Consider the following 22,646-nt stretch of genomic DNA (forward strand, 5'->3'; position numbering starts at 1 on the left):
TGGTTGGGGCGTGGTATTAATACTTGCCACCTAAGGCTAGATAACAGAATCAAATGCAAATGTTCCACCCATGGGTCTGAAAATGGTTTCAGTCTAGATTTAATCAACCAACGTCTTCAGGGTATATTTTTCAAATCAACAATCATGTTTAGAAAATTCAACTGCTTGAACACAGAGCTATTGGAGTAGAAATCTGCTTCGGACAGCAGCATTAAGCAAATGGTATTGCATTAGTCGTCTGTTATGCAACCCACCCAATATTCAGCTCAATTGACGTCTCTGATCCTTTTTTTATCATCTCACTCAAGGACAATGTTTGCACCATTGTTTTTGAGCTGAATGTATTTCAACATGTTGCTGACAAGCAAACAAAATAGTGATAAACAGTGAAGCATGTGACAGCTGCATTCTGAGGCAGTTCCATGGTGTCCTGGATATGGAACGTAAATAATACATGTGCTTCCGGTCAGCACACAGCCCAGGAAGGATTCGCATGTGATTCTGGTTCTATGGTGAGTTTGGGGGATGGAGTGCAGAGACGGAGAGACATCTGAGAGTCTTCCTTAATAATCAATCGTGTGCTCATATCTGCTGATGAGTCACTCAAAACAACAAGCTCAGTTTTACTGGTTCTTCCCATCGATAACATCGTTTGAAAACTCTTCCCCCAGTGCTAACCAAGTTTCCTGGGAATGCTTAATATGATTATGTGCAAGCAAGAACAAGGGATCACAAAACAAAAGTCCCTGGGTAGTTACCACACTCGACATGACAATACAGGGCTGGAAAATGCTTGTTCCTTCACAGGTTGCCAACAATTCATCTGCAATTTTACAGATAACGGATACTGGTCATGATGTTACATCCTAGTAACACATCAGGGTCCGGCTGCTTCTACTGTACCTTTTGTACTAGATTGGGAGATTTGTCAAAGTTTATCTGATAAAGAATTTCATTTCCACCAACATAAACAGTGCTTCCTTCACGAAGTGTGGTTGCGTATTCCTCAGATGATTTGAATTTGAATCTTTTTTGAATTTCATCTGCAAAGATATAAAGGGCGTGGTTTTACTGGTTACTGATAAACACAAAAGACAGGGTAAAAAACAAAATGTCATTTGAAAGCAATGGTAATCCTAGCGATTGGAACTCAAGGATCGGGATCAACTGAAATGGCCCAGTTTCTCATGACTATGATGCTATGTAAACAAAATATGCAAGCACAAAAGAATAAGATTATTCTCCATATGAACACAGCCATTATAATTTCTCCACTGGGATAGCAAGTGATGGACAGGCAATTACCTATACCTAGAGCCAGCTCATAAATGCAGCCCAGCTGACCATCTCATGAGGAGCCATGATTGCGAAGGGAAGGAGATATACGACCTTAGTTTGATGGGCTGATACAATATTTACTGAACTGTCCTCAAACTTCCTGTTTATGCAACCCAAAAATAAAACAAGTTATTCATATTCGCTGACACTTTAGCATAGACTGTTACTGTGGCTAGCTCAGGATGTCAGGCCAACGCAAGGAGATTAAACCCAGGCATGTGCTGACTTTGACAATCTAAGTGAACATTGAAGGTTATTGTGCAAAAGGAATCAACATTATTAAGTGTTTATTATTTCTGGGAATCTGGACCTTGGAAGTGAAACTTAGATGAAACTGCTTTTCATTCACATTCACTGTATCCAAAAGTGCTGTGAGTGGGAATTTTATTTCCATAATGTGGTCTAAAGTAAAGTGAATGGCACTTTCTGCTGCTTCAGTTACAACCCTGCAACTTTTTTTCCCCTTTTCAAGTATGTATCAAATTCTCATTTGAAGATTCCTATTGAATCTGCTTCCACACATCCAGGTCGTGCAGTCCACGTGTGTAAAGTCATTTCTCTTCATCACTCCTTTGGTTCTTTTATCAATTATCTCAAATTTGACCCTCTGGTTTCTGTTCCTCTGAAGTTTCCTTCATTCGCTCAATCAAAATCCATCACAGTTTTGAGCACTTGCTTTGAATCTCCCTGAACCTTCTCTGCTCTAAGCTGAACAATCTCATCTTCTCCAGTCTCTCCCCATCACTGATGGCACTCTGGTAAACTTTATCTGCAACATTGCCAAGGACTTGACATCCTTTTGCTGAATGTCAGCATTAAATCAATGAAAATATAATCTTAGACAATAACTGACGAGTCCAAGATGAGTAATCACTTTTTTCCAATTTCTGTCGGTTAAGAAATTTGTAACCATACTTTAGAAACCAAGCATTTAAGGGCATTTGATTAAAAATAAAGAACAGCAAAACTGGTTAGATGTAATTTTTCTAGGCTTTTTTATTCTTTCATAGGATGTGAGCAGCGCTGGCAAGGCCAGCATTTATTGACCATGAGAAGGTGGTGGTGAGCTGCCTTCTTGAACCGCTGCAGTCCCTGTGGTGTAGGTACACCCATGGTGCTGTTAGGAAGGGAGTTCCAGGATTTTGACCCAGCGACAGTGAAGGAACGATGATATATTTCCAAGTCAGGATGGTGAGTGGCTTGGAGGGGAACTTGCACATGTTCCCATGTGTCTGCTGCCCTTGTCCTTCTAGATGGTAGAGGTCGTGGAAAAAGTCTGCCAAATCTGCAAGGAGAATTTGCAGGTGGCAATTTAGGATTTTTGAACAATTTGTATCTGCAATTGGTTCCAAAATAGGTCAGGATTGTGTTGCATTCTGCATTGCCATTAAACAATGGTAGAACTATGGTTTATACTACCGTGGACAGCATTCAGGCTGCAGCTAATAAGTGGCAACCAACATTCACACACAAATGCCAGGCAAAGGCCAACTCCAGCAACACTCAGGAAGCTTGACACCATCCAGGGCGAGGCAGTCCGCTTGATTGGCGCCCCATCCACAAACATTCACTCCCTCCACCTCCAATGCACAGTGGCAGCAGTGTGTACCATCTACAACATGCAGCGACTCGTCGAGCTCCCATTCACATGTTAAGGGGAAATTAAAAACGCTAAAAGAGAATACAGTAAAAATTTACTGAAAAATCCTTAAAATCTCCAGGCATACATGGCTGCTACCAGATGAACATTGCACAGCCTTGACAGTCAGACTGGAGACAAAAGTATGACATAAATTAAATTAAGTGTACTCCCCTCTCACATAGGGAAGGGGTAGATGGTTTTAGCTTAGATATGGGAAGACAAACAATGGACAAAGAGGGGGCTTTGATGAAACACAAACAGTCTTGAGTTGTGGGAACCAAGGTCTTTGTGTACGTGTTTTAATTTTGATTGGATAATATAATTATGTATGTATCCTTTAGAATAACTGGTTAGCAAAATCAAAGGCGGAACAATGATCTGGTGAGTATTTTCATTTATAAAGATACTCTCCAGTTGTTCGTGTCAGACTAGAATGGAGGTGTAATAGGGCGGATCCGAACGTTTCGGCCAGGGAGACTCAGGTGGACAGTTGGGGCAATTGAGCCGCGGGAGACGGAGTGTCTCCGGGGAACTGTGGGTCCCTGTTTAGTGTGTGAATGTGAGTATGATTGAGAAAATTGAACTCGAGTTTGTTGCAGAATGGGGAGGTGAAGGAACCATATCCCTTCAACTCTCCAGGAAGCATAAAAGCTGATCAGCAGAATGAAACAAGAAGGTTGGCAGCCAAGCTATTCACCACTACACCCTAAGGAGTGGTGGAAAGCTCAGAGTAGTGATGAAACCGACAAAGCTACAGATCTCATTTTGAGTCTGTATCTGCAACAAACTAAACTAATCCAAAAATATCTTGGTCGAACTACGCCAGTCGCAGCGGCAGGTCGATTTCTCCCAGGGGCCACCAACAGAGAATGGGAATATGTGGAAAGATGATTGGGACTCAAAAGGTCCCCTGCTGAATTTGTTTTGTAACTTAAGGAAATGAATTGATCTAAGTTAAAAGAGCTGTTTGTGCTGAAGATAGAGAGAGAGAGAGAGAGAGATAGATAGATAGATAGATAGAAAGGGGATACCCCTAGGGGGTTAATGAGCAGTGACAGGCTTGACATCATCCAGGACGAGGCAGCCCGCTTGATTGGCGCCCCTTCCACAAACATTCACTCCCTCCACCAGCAATGCACAGTGGCAGCAGTGTGTACCATCTACAACATGCAGCAACTTGGCGAGCTCCCATTCACAGCACCTTCCAAACCATTACCTCTACCACTACTGCTTAATCGAGTTGCTGCATGTTGGAGATGGTACACACTACTGCCACTGCTTAATCGAATTAACAGAAATTGACAGAAACACTCAGACAGAATCTGTGGGCGATTGAAACAAATGTTTTAGATCAATGACCTTTCATCAGAGCTCTGTGAAATGGTCATCAACCATTTGATGGTTCTGTTTCTCTCCTCAATTACTGCTTGACCCGTTGTCTCCAGCATTTTCTGTTATCATTTCAGATTTCCAGACTTCACAGTGCTTTGATTTTTGTTTTAAAACTGTTTTCTGTTACACAGTTCATTCAATCCACAAATCTCAATCCTCAATTACACAATCCACACAATTCTCTTCAATTCCTTCCTTTCCTTCTAATTTTTTTTGCTTTTAACTGTTAGTTCTGTTGCGTATCTGAAATGCTCCATTCTCAGAGCTTGGCCTGCTGTACAATTCCAGCATTTAGTGAGGTTCTTTTCCTGCCTAATGCCACAATATACAGAGTGTATAGGACAACCCCAGACACAAACAGGTATACAACCAGTCCAACAGTCTCTTCTGTTGGTCTTTCTACTGTGTACAATTGACCATCCAGCCTTGTCATTGTTCCTTGTGACATAGAATTTACACCAGAGGAACAGGCCATCTAGTCCATTTTGGTGTTTAAGCGCCACATTAGCCTCCTCCATCTACCCAACTTCATCTCATTCTATCTGCATCTCCTTCCATTACTTTCCCTCTGTTTATCCAGCTTCCCCTGAAGGCACTAATGCTATTCACCACCCTCTGGTAGCAGGTTCTACATTCTAATCTCCCTCTTGGTAAAGAAGATGCTCCTGAATTCCCAATGAATTTATTTGTGACCATCTTATATTTATGGTCTCCACACAAGTGGGAATATTTTTTTTCTGCGTCTATCCTATCAAACCCCATCATAATTTTAAAGAGCTCTGTCACCCCTCAGCCCTCTCTTACCCAGAGAAAAGAGCTCCAGCCTCTTCAGTCTTTCCTTATAGCTATAGCCTCACAACATTGACCTTTTAATAACACTGCCATTGTTCTCATATAGGCAAATAGAAACCCACTGCCACCCTCACCCAACCATGGCCCCCATGTCAACTGAGGCAATTTTATTTCCTCTTTATGACTCGATGCTTGCATTAGATTGAGGTGAGTAGAGAGTCACACACCTCTTACCAAATATTCTGAACATTCCATTCCCCACCATGGATCATGAATCATTCTAAGGTCATCAGTTACCTAACAGGTACTATGACAGTTACCTTAATAATCCATTAGATCACTGACGTAACCCTTGCCATGTCATTTCCACGTATCACTTACCTTTATTGCACAAACACCATTATTGCAATGCAATTTGATAATTCTACTATCTCTCATCTCCCTGGCAAGTAAAAACATTCTTGCTGTGTCAACCCAATCAAACCTCCATAGTTTCAAAGAGTTTCACCAGGTTACTTCTCAGTCTCTATTTCAGAGCCTCAGTCCCCCTCACTGACAGCTCAGAGTTACACACTTACATCTTAAAGCTAGGGGTCAGGACCTCCCACCCCCAAGACCTCATTTCCCCTCTTTCCTGATAGTTATAACCCGATAGTAAGACCGTGTAGCACTAAAATGGCTACAATTACATTGCTAAAAATTACTAAGACCACAGTAAATAAAATCTGGGAACTGTTGTGAAAGCTCAGTACAGAGTTTTACAATAAATGCCCATCAACACTATGAAAATGTCTGTTGTTTTGACACACAAAGAAATGTCAGATATTACAACAAACAATATCCATGTACATGGGATGTACTCGTCAATGGGAAATGCGCTTTACCCAACACATTAGTTTTGCATAAAATACTTTGAATAAGGGGTGTTGTTTGTGTAATAGATTCCATTCCAAGCACCACAGGACCTACATCACTTGATACCAAAACATTCACAATTATATAAGAGATAGGCCAATAGAAAGAGTGAGACATTGACAGACAAGACATCTATAATGAGATGGGAATCGATACAAATAGATATAGATAATAAAAATAGTGATCATAGAAAGTTTACGGAACAGGATGAGGCCACTCTGCCCATCGTGTCTGCACCGGCCACTCTGTCCATCGTGTCTGCACCGGCCAAAGAAAGAGCAACCCAACCTAATCCCACTTTCCAGCATTTGGTCCATAGCCCTGCAGGTTATGGCAGTTGAGGTGCATATGCAGACACTTTTTAAACGAGTTGAGGGTTTCTGCCTCTACTACCCTTTCACGCAGTGAGTTCCTGACCCCTACCACCTTCTGGGTGAAAATATTTTTCCTCATTTCCCCTCTAATCCTTCAACCCATCACTTTAAATGTATGGCCCCTAGTCACTGACCTCTCTGCTAAGGGGAAAAGGTCCTTCACATCCACTCTATCCAGGCCCCTCACAACGTTGTACCCCTCAAATAAATCTCCCCTCAGCCTCTGTTGGGTCGCTAGAGATACAGGACGAGAGAGATAGATAGAGCTAGAAAGGTAGAGAAAGAGAGAGATAGAGATATATAGCGAAATGGAGGCAAAGATAGAGAAATAAAGATGCGCAGTGGTAAAAATAATGGAAGATTTGAATCGGTGCCGATCACAACCACGAGAGAGAGACACAAATATGAATAAATGGACATTAATAAATCTGCAGCTGTCTCAGGGCTCCACACAGTGAAGAATATGGAGCAATGCGGTGTCTGTAATTTAAATACCAAACTCACCCCCTCCTCACTGACAGCTCAGAGTTAAGCACTTACATCCTAAAGCCGGGGCTCAGGACCCCCCAGACTGGGGCTCAGGACCCTCCCCCCCCCCCAGACTGGGGCTCAGGACCCTCCCCCCTCCCCCCCCCCCAGACTGGGGCTCAGGACCCTCCCCCCCAGACTGGGGCTCAGGACCCTCCCCCCCAGACTGGGGCTCAGGACCCCCCCCCCAGACAGGGGCTCAGGACCCTCCCCCCCCCAGACTGGGGCTCAGGACCCTCCCCCCCCCCAGACTGGGGCTCAGGACCCTCCCCCTCCCCCCCCCCCAGACTGGGGCTCAGGACCCTCCCCCTCCCCCCCCTCCAGACTGGGGCTCAGGACCCTCCCCCTCCCCCCCCTCCAGACTGGGGCTCAGGACCCTCCCCCCCACCCCCCCAGACCGGGGCTCAGGACCCTCCGCTTACCTCTCAGATCCAGTTTGAGTCGGGGTGAGGTTGGAGCTGAAGCGGAGATGAGGAGCAGGAGGAGAGAGAAGCCGCTCCAGAGACATCGAGACATTGTAAACAAAACCCTTCAGCCGCTCCGGGCGCATCAACCGGCTCCGGCCCCCAGACCGGGGCTCAGGACCGGGGCTCCGGGGACGGCCCGAGGATTTCACCCCATCTTCAGGGACAACAACAAAAACCTGAGGCGGGAAGGATTCAAAATTCAGTCAGAGTCAGGATCACTGGGCTGAATTTGAGCGCGGGCGGGAGCGGAGGCGGGAGCGGGGGCGCGAGGGAGAGGAGCGGGGGCGGGAGCGAGGGCGCGAGGGGGAGGAGCGCGAGCGGGGGCGGGAGCGAGGGCGCGAGGGGGAGGGGGCGGGGCCCACTCGCCAACGCTCAAACTGACGCTGGATGACGTCAGGCGCAAGTTCCCGACGTCACCCCGGCCCATTTAAATTTTCAGGAAGGCGGGGCCACTTCACAATGAGCTGTGGCCCCGCCCACCTGTCAATAAAGACTGAACAATGGCTCAACATGGGAGAGCGCAGCCTCCAAGATCCTGGGGTTGCTGCTCTGGAGAACCTGGAGGAGATGGGAAGGGAGGAGAAATGTCCTGTGTCCGCAGGGCACCAGGAGGCCCTCCAGACACACTCTGGGAAAGCAGAGGGAGCAGATAACCCAGGAGGTCAACCTCAGGGTCAGGCTCTGATGTAGTTAGGGTTGCCAACTCTCCAGGATCGGCCTGGAGTCTCCAGGAATCTCCAGATCAATCTCCAGGACAATGCCGTGTGCAACCCCGGAGTAAAATTATCGGGACATTAAAAAAGATTGTTTTTTTGTCATTTCCTTTGAACATTTCTCTTTACCAGATATGAATATGTTGCAAATGGAGCAAATTGGTTGAAAGTCAGCATCATCCAATTGGGTAATGAGTCTTTTTGCTTTCCAATTGCTGTAGGAAGGCAGCGCATCACAAGGATGGATGTGTTGGCCGACTAATGGCTGGAGTGTGGAGGCAAGTCAACGGATGAAACCTCCAGGAATACTTTTAGTCACAGTTGGCAACCCTAGTTGCAGTGCTGCAATGATGACCTCACATGAGTGGTCAAGGTCAGTGAATGCATCATCAACTTTTATATCCCACAAGCCTCAGCCGCTATTGAATGCAGCACATTCACCAACCAATCACCTCCATTAATCAGGACTCTTATTTAAACTTCATAGCTGCCTCATAGACTTAGCTCTGCTCCAAGCCTAACATCCACATCTGGAAAACAGTGGCAGAATCGGACAGAGTCAGCATGGATTTACGAAAGGGAAATCATGCTTGACAAATCTACTGGAATTTTTTGAGGATGTAACTAGTAGAGTTGATGAGGGGGAGCCAGTGGATGTGGTTTATTTGAACTTTCAGAAGGTTTTTGACAAAGTCCCACATAAGAGATTAGCGTGTAAAATTAAAGTGCATGGGATTGGGGGTCTTGTATTGAGATGGATAGAAAACTGGTTGGCAGATAGGAATAAATTGGTCTTTTTCCGAATGGCAGGCAGTGACTAGTGGGGTACCGCAGGGATCGGTGCTGGGACCCCAGTTATGCACAATATATATTAATGATTTAGATGAGGGAATTAAATGTAATATCTCCAAATTTGCAGATGACACAAAGTTGGGTGGGAGGGTGAGCTGTGAGGAGGATGTAAAGATGCTTCAGTGTGATTTGGACAAGCTGAGTAAGTGGGCAAATGAATGGCAGATGCAGTATAATGTGGATAAATGTGAGGTTATCCATTTTGGTAGCAAAAACAGGAAGGCAGATTATTATCTGAATGCTTATAAATTGAGAGAGGGGAATATGCAACGAGACCTGGGTGTCCTTGTACACCAGTCGCTGAAGGTAAGCATGCAGGTGCAGCAGGCGGTAAAGAAGGCAAATGGTATGTTGGCCTTCATAGCCAGAGGATTCGAGTACAGGAACAGGGATGTCTTCCTGCAATTGTACAAGGCCTTGGTGAGACCACACCTGGAATATTGTGTGCAGTTTTGGTCTCCTTATCTGAGGAAGGATGTATAGAGGGAGTGCAGTGAAGGTTTACCAGACTGATTCCTGGGATGGCGGGACTGACATATTAGGAGAGATTAAGTTGATTAGGATTATATTCGCTGGAGTTCAGAAGAATGAGGGGGGATCTCATAGAAACCTATGAAGTTCTAACAGGACTAGACAGGGTAGATGCAGGAAGGATGTTCCCTATGCTGGGGGAGTCCAGAACCAGGGGTCACAGTCTGAGGATATGGGGTAGACCATTTAGGACTGAGATGAGGAGAAATTTTTTCACCCAGAGAGTGGTGAGCCAGTGGAATTCGTTACCACAGAAAGTAGTTGAGGCAAAAACATTGTATGTTTTCAAGAAGGAGTTAGGTATAGCTCTTGAGTCGAAAGGGATCACAGGATATGGGGAGAAAGCGAGATCAGGCTATTGAGTTGGATGATCAGCCATGGTCATATTGAATGGCGGAGCAGGCTCGAAGGGCTGAATGGCCTACTGCTCCTAGTTTCTATGTTTCTATGTAACATTTTTTATAGCTTGAATTAGAGGGAGAAGCAAAAGTGGTTTGTACATTTGGGAAAATAAATTACGCGACAGATTGTAAACAAATGTGATCTATGTTCAGTAAATTTCTTTTATAAAATCCCTTCTTTACAAAAGCCAGGCAGGTGATATGTTGGCTTATATGGACATGGGTGTTAAACAATGAATTACATATGGCTGTGACCCTTTAATTTTACAAGGTCAGGGTGAAGCCTTGGTCACAGGGAGACCTCACCGATGGTCAAGGTAGCGGGTTTGGAAGGTGCTGTCGAAGGAGTCTTGGTGAGTTCCTGCAGTGTATCTTGTAGATGGTACACACACTGCTGCTATGGCGTGTGGATGGTGGAGGGAGTGAGTGTTTAAGGTGGTGGATCGGATGCCAATCAAGCGGGGCTGCTTTGTCCTGGGTGATGTCAGTAAAACCTGAAAACACCAAAAACAAAGACTGAAAATGAATAAAAAGCAGAAACTTTAATTAATAGGAATAAGAGGCTGAGCAAAGGAATGATTAAACACCAGTGAGGTAACAAGATCCATTCACCATGTTATCAGAAACTGTATGGCTGATTATTTTTATTTTTGAAAAAATACTTTATTCATAAAATATCTGGAAGAACATTACAAAACATTTCTAAATCGCCATCACAAAAAGTGCAATCAGATTCAACTTTTACACATGGATCACGAGGTGCTTCAATACAATCAATGAATATTACAGTCATTTCAATGTGATCATTACAGACAGACAGACAGTGCAATGGTACTGGAGTTATCAACATACATCATGTTGCACACTGAGGTGCTTCAATACAATTATAATACAATTAGTATTCACTGCATACATTCATTGTGAGCTGTACAGCCCAAGGGGTCTATACCTTTCCCTGTCCCTCAGTGCACTATGGCAGAAAGGTCTTATACAGCGACCTTTCCCCATTGCGCCTTTGCAGCGGCTGCCCCGAGCTTTAATGCGTCCCTCAACACGTAGTCCTGGACCTTGGAATGTGCCAGTCTGCAACACTCGGTCGGGGACAACTCTTTGCACTGGAAGACCAACAAGTTTCGGGCAGACCAAAGAGCGTCTTTCACTGAGTTGATGATCCTCCAGCTGCAGTTGATGTTTGTCTCGGTGTGTGTCCCTGGGAACAGCCCGTAGAGCACAGAGTCCTGTGTCACAGAACTGCTCGGGGTGAACCTCGACAGAAACCACTGTATCTCTCTCCAGACCTTCTTTGCAAAGTCACAATCCATAAGGAGGTGAACAACGGTCTCATCCCCACCACAGCCACCTCGAGGGCAACGTGCAGAGGGGGTGAGACTCCTGGCGTGTTGGAAGGATCTGATGGGGAGGGCCTTTCTCACCACCAGAATCTGCATGGCTAATTATTGCCCCATAAGTCATTGCCAGATATCCACTGTCTGTTGTGTTTAAATTGACCCAGTTTTGCAGAAATAATTTAAAATGCCCTTTTAAAATCTGGTAAAAAAAAATCACAAGATGATAGACAGTTCATTTAAATATTTCTTTTCACTGGCAGATTATTTTTAATTTTTCTTTAGTTTAGGTTAGATTTACTGCTGTGGCGGAATCACTGTGATTGGATCAGGGAACTTGATTACAAAGGGTCCAAAGTAGAATAAAACCTGTGATAATTTAAAATCTTCTGGGAGTCTCGTGCTGCTGATTATAACCACCAGAGGGCAGACTGGCTGCAAAACTGAAGTCTTATCTCTCGCCTCCATGTGATCCAGTTTCACTGTTTACCTGTTGTTACCAGCAGAGGGCACAGCTTCATCATTGTGAAAGGACTTGCAGAAAAGGTGAAAACAAAAACAAAAATACCTGGAAAAACTCAGCAGGTCTGGCAGCATCGGTGGAAGGGAGCACAGTTAACGTTTCGAGTCCGCATGACTCTTCAACAGTTCTGTAGAGACTGAGACTGAGCAGTCATGAAATGCCAGTGAGATAACAAGGTCCATTAACCAGGTTATCAGAATCTATACAGTTAATTATTGTCCCGTAACTCAATGATAGACACCCCCCCAATCTGTCTGCTGTGTTTAAATCGTCCCAGTTGTGCAGAAATAATTTAAAATACCTTTGTGGAATCTGTAAGATAGAAATAAATCACAAATGATGGACAGTTCACTAAAATGTTTCTTTTTGCAGCCAGTAAACTGTAAGATTAGTTTTAATGCTGTGGAGGGATATACATGTATCTACTACATATATTCACACACAGGGCCCTGATCTCTGCAGGCAGAAGGAACATCTCCACGCATTGCGGCTTTTCCAATTAAACAAAAGCTTGGTGGGGGGGGGCAGCCATTCCCTGGTTCATTCCCCATGGCAATGCCTTGACCAATCAGAGCTGACTTGCCTGGTTTGAATTTAAACAAAAGTTTGGCAGTTAACTGTTCCCTGGTGCATTCTCCATGACAATGCCTCCCCCAATCATGGTCCAATTGCCTACCAATCAGCGCCCTCTTCTCATGCAGTATAAATTGTTGTTCCCTTCGAGATTTGGTATACTTACCTTTGTCCTGATAAATGCAGGAAGAAAAGCTTCAACAACATGTCTCTCTTGTTCAATTTAAATTATTTTGGAATTCGAGTACTACTGGATATGACCACCAGAGGGTAGGCTAGCTGCAAAATTGGAGCAATCTCAGCCTCATCCCCCGTCCCCATGTGACCCTTCACTATTTACCTGTTGTTACTAGCAGAGGGCAGTGCTTCATCAGTGTGAAAGAACTTGGCATTTATATAGCACCTTTCACAGCCTCAGCGTGTTCCAAAGCACTTTACAACAAATAAAATACTTCTTTTCTTATAAGAACATAGCATAAGAAATAGGGTCAGGAGTAGGCCATTTGGCCCATTGAGTCTGCTCCGCCATTCAATAACATCATGGTGGTTCTGATCCTGGCCTTAATTCCACTTTCCCGTCTGTTCCCCCATCCCCATAGTCCATAATTCCCTTGTCAATCAAAAAACTATCTAACTCAGCCTTGAATATATTCAGTGACCCAGCCTCCCTGTGGAGAGAGATGTGGTGGGCTCTTAACTGCCCTCTCAAATGGCCTAGCAAGCCACACAGTCAAGGGCAGTTAGGGATGGGTAACATATGCTGGCCTTGCCAGTGACACCCACATCTCATGAAAGAATAAAGAGAAAAAAAGGAAATTCCAAAGATTAAAGATTCTCTGAGAGAAGAGATTTCTCCTCATCGCCGTCTTAAATGGGATACTATGATTTTTAAATAGTGCCCCTTATTCTAGATTCCCCACAAGGGGAAATATCCTCTCAGTATCAGCCTTATCAAGCCCTGTCAAAACATATAAGCATATGAATTTGAAGCAGGGGTTGGCCATTCGGCCCCTCAAGCCTGCTTCCCCATTTGATAAGATCATGGCTGATCTGTTTTTGGCTGCTACTTTCCTGTCTACCCCCTGTAACCATTTGACTCCCTTGTCAATCAAGAATCTATTTACTCCAGCCTTAAAAGTATTCTTAAAAAGCATCTACTGCTTTCTGGGGAAGAGAATTCCACAGACTAAGGACCCTCAGAGAAAGAATTTCTCCTCATCTCCTTCATTTTAAACTGTGTCCTCTAGTTCTGGTCTTTACCACAAGGAGAAACATCCTTTCAGCATCCACCCTGTCAAGATCCTCTTAAACGTTTTAATAAGATCAGCTCCCAGTCTTCAAAACTCCAATGGATACAGGCCCAGCCTGTCCAACCTTTCCTCATCCCAGGAGATCAGCCAAGTGATCCCACTCAGTACTGCATTGAATTATATCCTTCCTTAAATAAAAAGGCAAATACTGCACATTGTACGCTAGATGTGGTCTCACCAATGCCCTCTACAACTGTAGCAAAATATTCCAGCCCCCTTGCAATGCTCGGTAGCACCACTACTGACCGAGCTGGCCAAGTCCTAAAGGACATAGCTGCTAGTCTGGGTCTGCGGCAGGTGGTGAGGGAACCAACAAGAGGGAAAAACATACTTGACCTCATTCTCACCAACCTGCCTGCCACAGATGCATCTGTCGGTGACAGTATCGGTAGGAGTGACCACTGTACAGTCAATGTGGAGATGAAGTCCTGCCTTCACATTGAGGATACCCTCCATCGTGTTGTGTGGCACTACCACCATGCAAACTGGGATAGATTTCGAACGGATCTAGCAACTCAAGACTGGACCTCCATGATGTGCTGTGGGCCATCAGCAGCAGCAGAATTGTACTCGAACACAATCTGTAACCTCATGGCCCAGCATATCCCCCACTCTATCATTACCACCAAGCCAGGGATCAACCCTGGTTCAATGAAGAGTGCAGGAGGGCATGCCAGGAGCAGCACCAGGAATACCTAAAAATGAGGTGTCAACCTGGTGAAACTAAGCATAGGACAACTTTTTGTGCCCCGAGCCAAGCTGTTCCAGTACAGCTATAACACTGGCATCCACCCATCTATGTGGAAAATTGCCCAGGTATGTCCTGTACACAAAAAGCAGGATAAATCCAACCCGGCCATTTACTGCCCCATCAGTCTACTCTCGGTCATCAGTAAAGAAAGGAAAGGGATCATCAACAGTGTAATCAGGTGGCACTTGCTTAGTAATAACCTGCTCATTGACACCCAGTTTGGGTTCTACCAGGGCCACTCATCTGACGTCATTACAGCCTTGGTTCAAACATGGACAAAAGAGCTAAACTCCTGAGATGAGGTGAAAGTGACTGCCCTTGACATCAAGGCCGCATTTGACTGAGTGTGGCATCAAGGAGCCCTAGCAAAACTTGAGTCAATGGGAATCGGGGGAAAACTCTCCGCTGGTTGGAGTCATACCTAGCACAAAGGAAAATGGTTGTGGTTGTTGGAGGTCAGTCATCTCAGCTCCAAGACATCACTGCAGGAGTTCCTCAGGGTAGTGTCCTCGGCCCAACCATCTTCAGCTGCTTCATCAATGACCTTACTTCCATCATAAGGTCAGAAGTGGGGATGTTCGCTGATGATTGCACAATGTTCAGCACCATTCACGACTCCTCAGATACTGAAGCGGTCCATGTCCAAATACAGCAAGACCTGGACAATATCCAGGCTTGGATTGATAAGTGGAAAGTAACATTCACACCACACAAGTGTCAGGCAATGTCCATCTCCAATGAGAGAGAATCCAACCATCGCCCTTTGATGTTCAATTGCATTACCATCACTGAATCCCCTAATATCACCTTCCTGGTGGTTGCCATTGACCAGAAACTGAACTGGACTAGCCATATAAATACTGTGGCTACAAGAGCAGGTCAGAGGCTAGGAATCCTGTGATGAGTAACTTACCTCCTGACTCCCCAAAGCCTGTCCACCATCCACAAGGCACAAGTCAGGAGTGTGATGGAATACTCTCCACTTGCCTGGATGAGTGCAGCTCCAACAACACTCAAGGAGCTTGACACCATCCAGGACAAAGCAGCCCGCTTGTTTGTCACCACATCCACAAACATTCACTCCCTCCACCACCAACGTACAGTGGCAGCAGTGTGTACCATCTACAAGATGCACTGCAGGAACTCACCAAGGCTCCTTAGACAGCACCTTCCAGACCCACGATCACTGCCATCTAGAAGGACAAGGGCAGCAGATAGATGGGAACACCACCCCCTGGAAGTTCACCTCCAAGCCACTCACCATCCTGACTTAGAAATATATCGCCGTTCCTTCACTGTAACTGGGCTAAAATCCTGGAACTCCCTCCCTAACAGCATGGTGGGTGTACCTACACCACATGGACTGCAGCGGTTCAAGAAGGCAGCTCACCACCACCTTCTCAAGGGCAACCCGGGATGGACAATAAATGCTGGCCCAGCCAGCGATGCCCACATCGTGGATGAATTAAAAAAACCAACATTTAATTTCCCTTCCTAATCACTTGCTGTCCCTGCATACTAACATTTTGTGACTGATGCAACAGAACACCCAGGTCCCTCTGCACCGTAGAGTCCTGCAATCTCTCTCCATTTAAATAATAAACTGCTTTTCTGTTCTTCCTGTCAAAGTGAACAAGTTCACATTTTCCCACATTATACTCCATCTGCCAAATTTTTGCCCATTAACTTAGCCTATCTATACCCCTTTGCAGGCTCCTTATGTTCCCTTCACTACTAACTCTCCTACTGATCTTTGTGTCATCAGCAAATTTAGCAACCATGAATTCGGTCCCTTCATCCAAGCCATTGGCTGGGATTTTCCAGCCCCATCGCAGGTGGGACTCACCGTGGGCGAGGTGGTGCCCCAGCTAGAAGTCCATTGACTTGCGGTGGGACCGGAAGATGCCAGTGGTGGGCGGGTGTGGAAAATCCCCCCCATTGATATAGATTATAAATATTTGAGGCCCCAGCGCTGATTCCCGTATCATGTTACTGGTTACATCTTGTTAACCCGAAAATGACGCATTTACCCCTCGTCTCTGTTTCCTGTTGGCTAACCAATCTTCTAACCATGCTAATATGTTCCTCCTGCAGGAACCTTTGATGTGGCATCTTGTCAAATGTCTTTTGGAATGCGAAGTACAACTACAGGTTCTCCTTTCTCCACATTGCATGTTACTGCTTCAAAGAGCTCTAATAAATTAGTCAAATACGATTTCCCTTTCACAAAACTATGTTGACTCTGCCTGATTATCTTCAGATTCTCTAAGTGCCCTGATATAACCTCCTTAATAATGGGATTCTACCATTTTCCCTATGACAGATGTTAGGCTAATTGGCCTGTAGTTTTGTGCTTCCTGACTCCCTCCTTTCTTGAGTAGAAGAGTTACATTCACTATTGTCCTATCTGATCAGACCTCTCCAGAATAAAGGGAATTTTGGAAATTAGAAGCAATGCTATCGCAGCAACCACTTGTTTTAAGATTCTAGGATGAAGTCCACCAGGTCCTGGGGACTTGTCAGCTTCTCAGGGAGTCTTTCTTTCTCACTGGAATGTATCTTTGCTGAGTGTTATGAAAAATCTCCTTAATCATCTTCCACAGCATCTCTACTGACCTACCGCTTAATTTCCCAGTTCACTTTAGCCAGCCCAGTCTTCATACCTTTATATTTGCCTTATCCTCTCCCTTCGATTCATTACAATTTCCCTCATGATCCTTCGCACTCCCCCCACAACTGTTTAGTTTAAAGCCCGCTCTACTGCCCTAGTTATAGGACTCACCAGAACACTGGTCCCAGCACGGCTCAGGTGAAGACTGTCCGACACTGTCCACTTTCTCCAGGGCTGGTGCCAGTTCCCCATGAATCGAAACCCATTTCTCACACATCAATTTTTGAGCCACACATTCAACTCTCTAATCTAATTTACCCTACGCCAATTTGCTCATTGCTCAGATGATAATCGAGAGATTATTACCTTTGAGGTTGTGCTTTTTAATTTAGCCCCTAGCTTCTCCCTAAGCAGAACCTCTTTCCCATTTCTATCAAGGGTCATTGCTACCTAATTTACCATAACAGCTGGATCCTCCCCCTCCCTCTGTAAGTTCCTCTCCAGCACACAGCAGATGTCCTGAACCCTGGCACTGGGCAGACAACATGCCATTCTCTGCTACAGAGAACTATGACTATCCCCCTGTGAATTCTGTTACTATCCCCTAATATCACAGAGGTGGCGGTGGCATAGTGATATTGTCACTGGACTAGTATTCCAGATAACCAGCGTAATGCTCTGGGGACCCAGGTTCTAATCCTGCCATGGTAGATGGTGATATATGAATTCAATAAAAATCTTGAAGCCTGATAATGACCATGAAACCATTGCTGATTGCCGTAAATATCCATCTGGTTCATGAATGCCCTTTAGGGAAGGAAGTCTGCCATCCTTACCTGGTCTGGACTAAATGTGACTCCAGACACACAACAATGTGGTTGACTCTTAAATGCCCCCTGAACAAGGACAATTAGGGATGGTCAATAAATGCTGGCCTAGCCAGGGATGCCTACATTCCATGAACGAATAAAAATAACTACATTCCTATTTACTACCCCACCCCCCCTTCACTGCTTGAATGCCATGGTCACTTCACTCATTCCACTCTGCATCCCCTGCTCTCATCCTATCGGTTGCCAGAACCTCAAACCTGTTGGATTATTGCAAAGGATGAGACTCCTCCACTTCTACCCACTTGAGCTCCAAACCTGCCTCACTTGCAGTCACATCCTCCTGTCCCTGACCATGGACCAAATCAAAGTACCTAGTCTAAGGGGTGTGACTGCCTTCTGGAGCAAAGTGTCCAGGTAACCTCCCCGCTCTCTGATGCATTGCAGTGTCCGAAGCTCAGATTCAAGCTCATTACCTCTGAGCCCAAGTTCTTCAACACTTACTATGGACAGAAAAGCAAAAAACTACAGATGCTGGAAATCCAAAACAAAAACAAAAATACCTAGAAAAACTCAGCAGGTCTGGCAGCATCTGTGGATAGGAGCACAGTTAACGTTTCGAGTCCGAATGACCCTTCAACAGAACTTACTATGGACATGTTTGCCTTGGATCACACTGGGGTCCACCAGAATCCACATACTGCAGCTGCAACACATCACCCTGCCATCTTTATAGTGTTTTAATTAAGTAATTAATGATTTTACTAATTAAGTTTTAAATTAATACCCCTAGTCCTGCCTGTGCTTATAATTTTATTATTTAACTTTAAAGGCTTGTTTATCTGGATCGGAAATATTGAGGTCCAGAAAACACAGCTTGATGCATTGTCGGAACAAAGTAAACTCAGGTAGGAGATCAACTGCCTTCTGGTTAAGTATTGTAAATTTTGTGGACATCTTTTAGGTTTTTTGCAAAATTTGTAATGCTATCTGGAGATTTTAACAATTATGCAAGTTCCTTCCGGCTCTTTTAGAGTCAATTTAAGCCTGAGTTGCAAAACCTTTAGTAAGCACTTTAGCTGCTTGACTGCAATGGTGGCGCAGTTGAGCTCTTTCTGACTTTTCCTGATTTAACTTTAAACTCGGCCTACAACGCTGAGACTTAGGCAGGAAAATGGCTGCAGACTTCGAAAACAAAAGCAAACAGTGAAAAAAAGCTTTCTTTACAAGTTTCTTCTAGTAGCTTAGAGCAATTATTGGATAGACTATTCTTTCCAGTCCAGTCTGCAGTGTTTAACTTCAGCAGTAATGAATTGTCCTGTCTGTGGAGCTCCACTAAATTTCTGTTCCTGCTTAAACTTTGCAGCAGTTAGGCTTTTACTAATTAAGCTCTCCCAGGTTTGAATGATCTTACCAGGACCCGATGTCTGTTGGATGGAGCAAGGTGTGATGACAGAATGGAGATACGATGTGTAGAATCCCTACAAAGCTGCAGGAGCCTTACATACTATATGGTTTGATAGTTGTTTCACTTTCACACTAGCTCTTTTCTTCTGCCGGATGTGAAGGTGTTTGAGGCTTGTATTCTGCTCAGTCAAATCTTCAAAAACTGTGCTGCCACCATGTTACATTTTTCTGTTGTTGACGTAAACATACCAATCTTACACAAGGATTGGTGAAACAATAATGTGGGTTCTTTATTTGAAGATAAGACGATATACAGACAGATTTTCTAGGAGGCTAATGTGATGCATCTGATCTCCACTCTGCTGCTTGAAGACTGACTATAAGACATGGGAGTGCTACATCATATCCTGTATCACGGGTAGTAGTGATTGACAGCAGTTTAAGGCAGAGGCAGATCCTATCACAACACAGGCCTCCCAATGAAGTTTGCCTGATTGAAGACTTGGGTTGGGCTATGGAGGCCGCCACCAAGTTAAGTTGATGGGAATGGGGTGGGGGTGGAGGTGTTCTGTGAGTCTGACTATGGGGAGGCAGCAAACAGCAGCCCAGATTGTTTTTGTTTGTCATTTCTGTATGTCCGTGTCCCCTCCCACCCCCCCACCCCCAAAATAATCAGATAAATAATTTTGGCCTGGCCTCTTTGATTCCCTCATGTGTGGACTGCATGGCACACATTCCAGTCTAGTTCTGGTTAAAAATGGTGAACAGGGTCCTATTTGCAACACAGGACCCTGATTTCTATGTTAAAATTGGGCTTCGTGTCTGAAAGGGGCAGATTCCCTAGACTCCCGGGTTTCAAAATGGCACCAGGCACATCGCCGATAGTAACGACCCCAGAGTGTTGTGGGTGACCCCAGGGCTTGAATCATTGTATTATTGCTACCTCTAGCTCGGTAGTAGTGCTGGTGGAGGTTTGCTCAAGGGCATGCCCTCTGCCCACTTCTCCACACCCTGCAGTCTTGCGTTTTCCTCTTCAGTTGCTTGTAAGAGCCTCCTATTTTCAACTTCAATAAGCCATCCCAATAGGCAGGCGATGGCACAGTGTATTGTTGCTGGATTATTAATCCAGAGACCCAGGATAATGCTCTGGGGACAAAAACAGAAACAGAAATACCTGGAAAAACTCAGCAGGTCTGGCAGCATCGGCGGAGAAGAGCACAGGTGACGTTTCGAGTCCTCAAGGACTCGAAACGTCAACTGTGCTCTTCTCCGCCGATGCTGCCAGACCTGCTGAGTTTTTCCAGGTATTTCTGTTTCTGTTTTTGTTTTGGATTTCCAGCATCTGCAGTTCTTAGCTTTAATGCTCTGGGGGCCTGGGTTCGAATCCTGCCATGGCAGATGGTGCAATTTGAATTCAATAAAAGTCTGGAATTAAGAGTCCAATGATGATCCTGAAACCATTGCTGATTGTTGTAAAAACCCATCTGGTTTACTAATGTCCTTAAGGAAATCTGCTGTCCTTACTTGGTCTGGCCTACATGTGACTCCAGGCCCACAGCAATGTGTTTGACTCTTAAATGCCCTCTAAACAAGGGCAATTAGAGATGGGCAATAAATGCTGGCCTAGCCCAGAGAAGCCCACATCCCATGAATGAATTAAAAAAAAACAATCATCATTATGACGCACTAAGATGTGGCGCTGTCTAAACTGCTCGCTATCTGACTAAAAACAAAAAACTACTGCGGATGCTGGAAATCCAAAACAAAAACAGAATTACCTGGAAAAACTCAGCAGGTCTGGCAGCATCGGTGGAGAAGAAAAGAGTTGACGTTTCGAGTCCTCATGACCCTTCAACAGAACTAAGTGAAAGTAGGAGAGGGGTGAAATATAAGCTGGTTTAAGGTGGGGAGTGGGGGGGTGGTGGGGGGGGAGAAGTTGGTGGGGCGGGGGTGGTTGTAGGGACATGCAAGCGGTGGTAGGAACAGATAATCAAAAGATGTCACAGATAAAGGAACAAAGAGATGTTGAAGGTGGTGATATTATCTAAACGAATGTGCTAATTAAGATTGGATGGCAGGACACTCAAGGTATAGCTCTAGTGGGGGTGGGGTGGAAAGACTGACAGGGCATTAAAGGTATAGATTTAAAAATAATGGAAATAGGTGGGAAAAGAAAAATCTATATAAATTATTGGAAAAAACAAAAGGGAGGGGGAAGAAACGGAAAGGGGGTGGGGATGGAGGAGGGAGTTCAAGATCTAAAGTTGTTGCATTCAATATTCAGTCTGGAAGGCTGTAAAGTGCCTAGTCGGAAGATGAGGTGCTGTTCCTCCAGTTTGCGTTGGGCTTCACTGGAACAATACAGCAAGCCAAGGACAGACATGTGGGCAAGAGAGCAGGGTGGAGTGTTAAAATGGCAAGCGACAGGGAGGTTTGGGTCTTTCTTGCGGACAGACTGCAGGTGTTCTGCAAAGCGGTCGCCCAGTTTGCGTTTGGTCTCTCCAATGTAGAGGAGACCGCATTGGGAGCAATGAATGCAGTAGACTAAGTTAGGGGAAATGCAAGTGAAATACTGCTTTACTTGAAAGGAATGTTTGGGCCCTTGGACGGTGAGGAGAGAGGAAGTGAAGGGGCAAGTGTTGCATCTTCTGCGTGGGCATGGGGAGGTACCGTAGGTGGGGGTTGAGGAGTAGGAGGTGATGGGAGGAGTGGATCAGGGTGTCCCGGAGGGAATGATCCCTACGGAATGCCGCCGGGGGGGTGAAGGGAAGGTGTGTTTGGTGGTGGCATCATGCTGGAGTTGGCGGAAATAGTGGAGGATGACCCTTTGAATGCGGAGGCTGGTGGGGTGATAAGTGAGGACAAGGGGGACCCTATCATGTTTCTGGGAGGGAGGAGAAGGCGTGAGGGTGGATGCGCGGGAGATGGGCCGGACACGGTTGAGGGCCCTGTCAACCACCGTGGGTGGAAAACCTCGGTTAAGGAAGAAGGAGGACATGTCAGAGGAACTGTTTTTGAAGGTAGCATCATCAGAACAGATGCGACGGAGGCGAAGGAACTGAGAGAATGAGATGGAGTCCTTACAGGGTGTGAGGAGCTGTAGTCGAGGTAGCTGTGGGAGTCGGTAGGCTTGTAATGGATATTGGTGGACAGTCTATCATCAGAAATTGAGACAGAGAGGTCAAGGAAGGGAAGGGAAGTGTCAGAGATTGACCATGTGAAGATGATGGAGGGGTGGAGATTGAAAGCAAAATTAATAAATTTTTCCAGGTCCCGACGAGAGCATGAAGCAGCACCGAAGTAATCATCGATGTACCGGAGAAAGAGTTGTAGGAGGGGGCCGGAGTAGG

At 45.2% G+C, this 22,646-nt stretch overlaps 2 protein-coding genes across 2 annotated transcripts in view; both read right to left on the reverse strand.

Moving 5' to 3' along the window:
* Nucleotides 1–7,509, reverse strand: part of LOC144669947 (semaphorin-7A-like) — a 34,061-nt gene extending 26,552 nt beyond the window's left edge. The window contains exons 1-2 of the mRNA XM_078532230.1: nt 7,404–7,509; nt 904–1,043 (exon numbers count right to left, since the gene is read on the reverse strand). Coding sequence (XP_078388356.1) covers nt 904–1,043; nt 7,404–7,497 — 234 coding nt within the window. The 5' untranslated portion in view covers nt 7,498–7,509. The remainder of the gene's footprint in view (nt 1–903; nt 1,044–7,403) is intronic.
* slc28a1 (solute carrier family 28 member 1) overlaps nt 1–21,157 on the reverse strand; it is a 163,509-nt gene extending 142,352 nt beyond the window's left edge. The window contains exon 1 of the mRNA XM_078532598.1: nt 21,075–21,157. The gene's annotated coding sequence lies outside the window, so the exon portion shown is untranslated. The remainder of the gene's footprint in view (nt 1–21,074) is intronic.
* Between the last annotated feature and the right edge of the window lie 1,489 nt (nt 21,158–22,646).

The sequence above is a fragment of the Cetorhinus maximus genome, chromosome 30 (genome assembly GCF_964194155.1).
Source record: "Cetorhinus maximus chromosome 30, sCetMax3.hap1.1, whole genome shotgun sequence".
Lineage (NCBI taxonomy): Eukaryota > Metazoa > Chordata > Chondrichthyes > Lamniformes > Cetorhinidae > Cetorhinus > Cetorhinus maximus.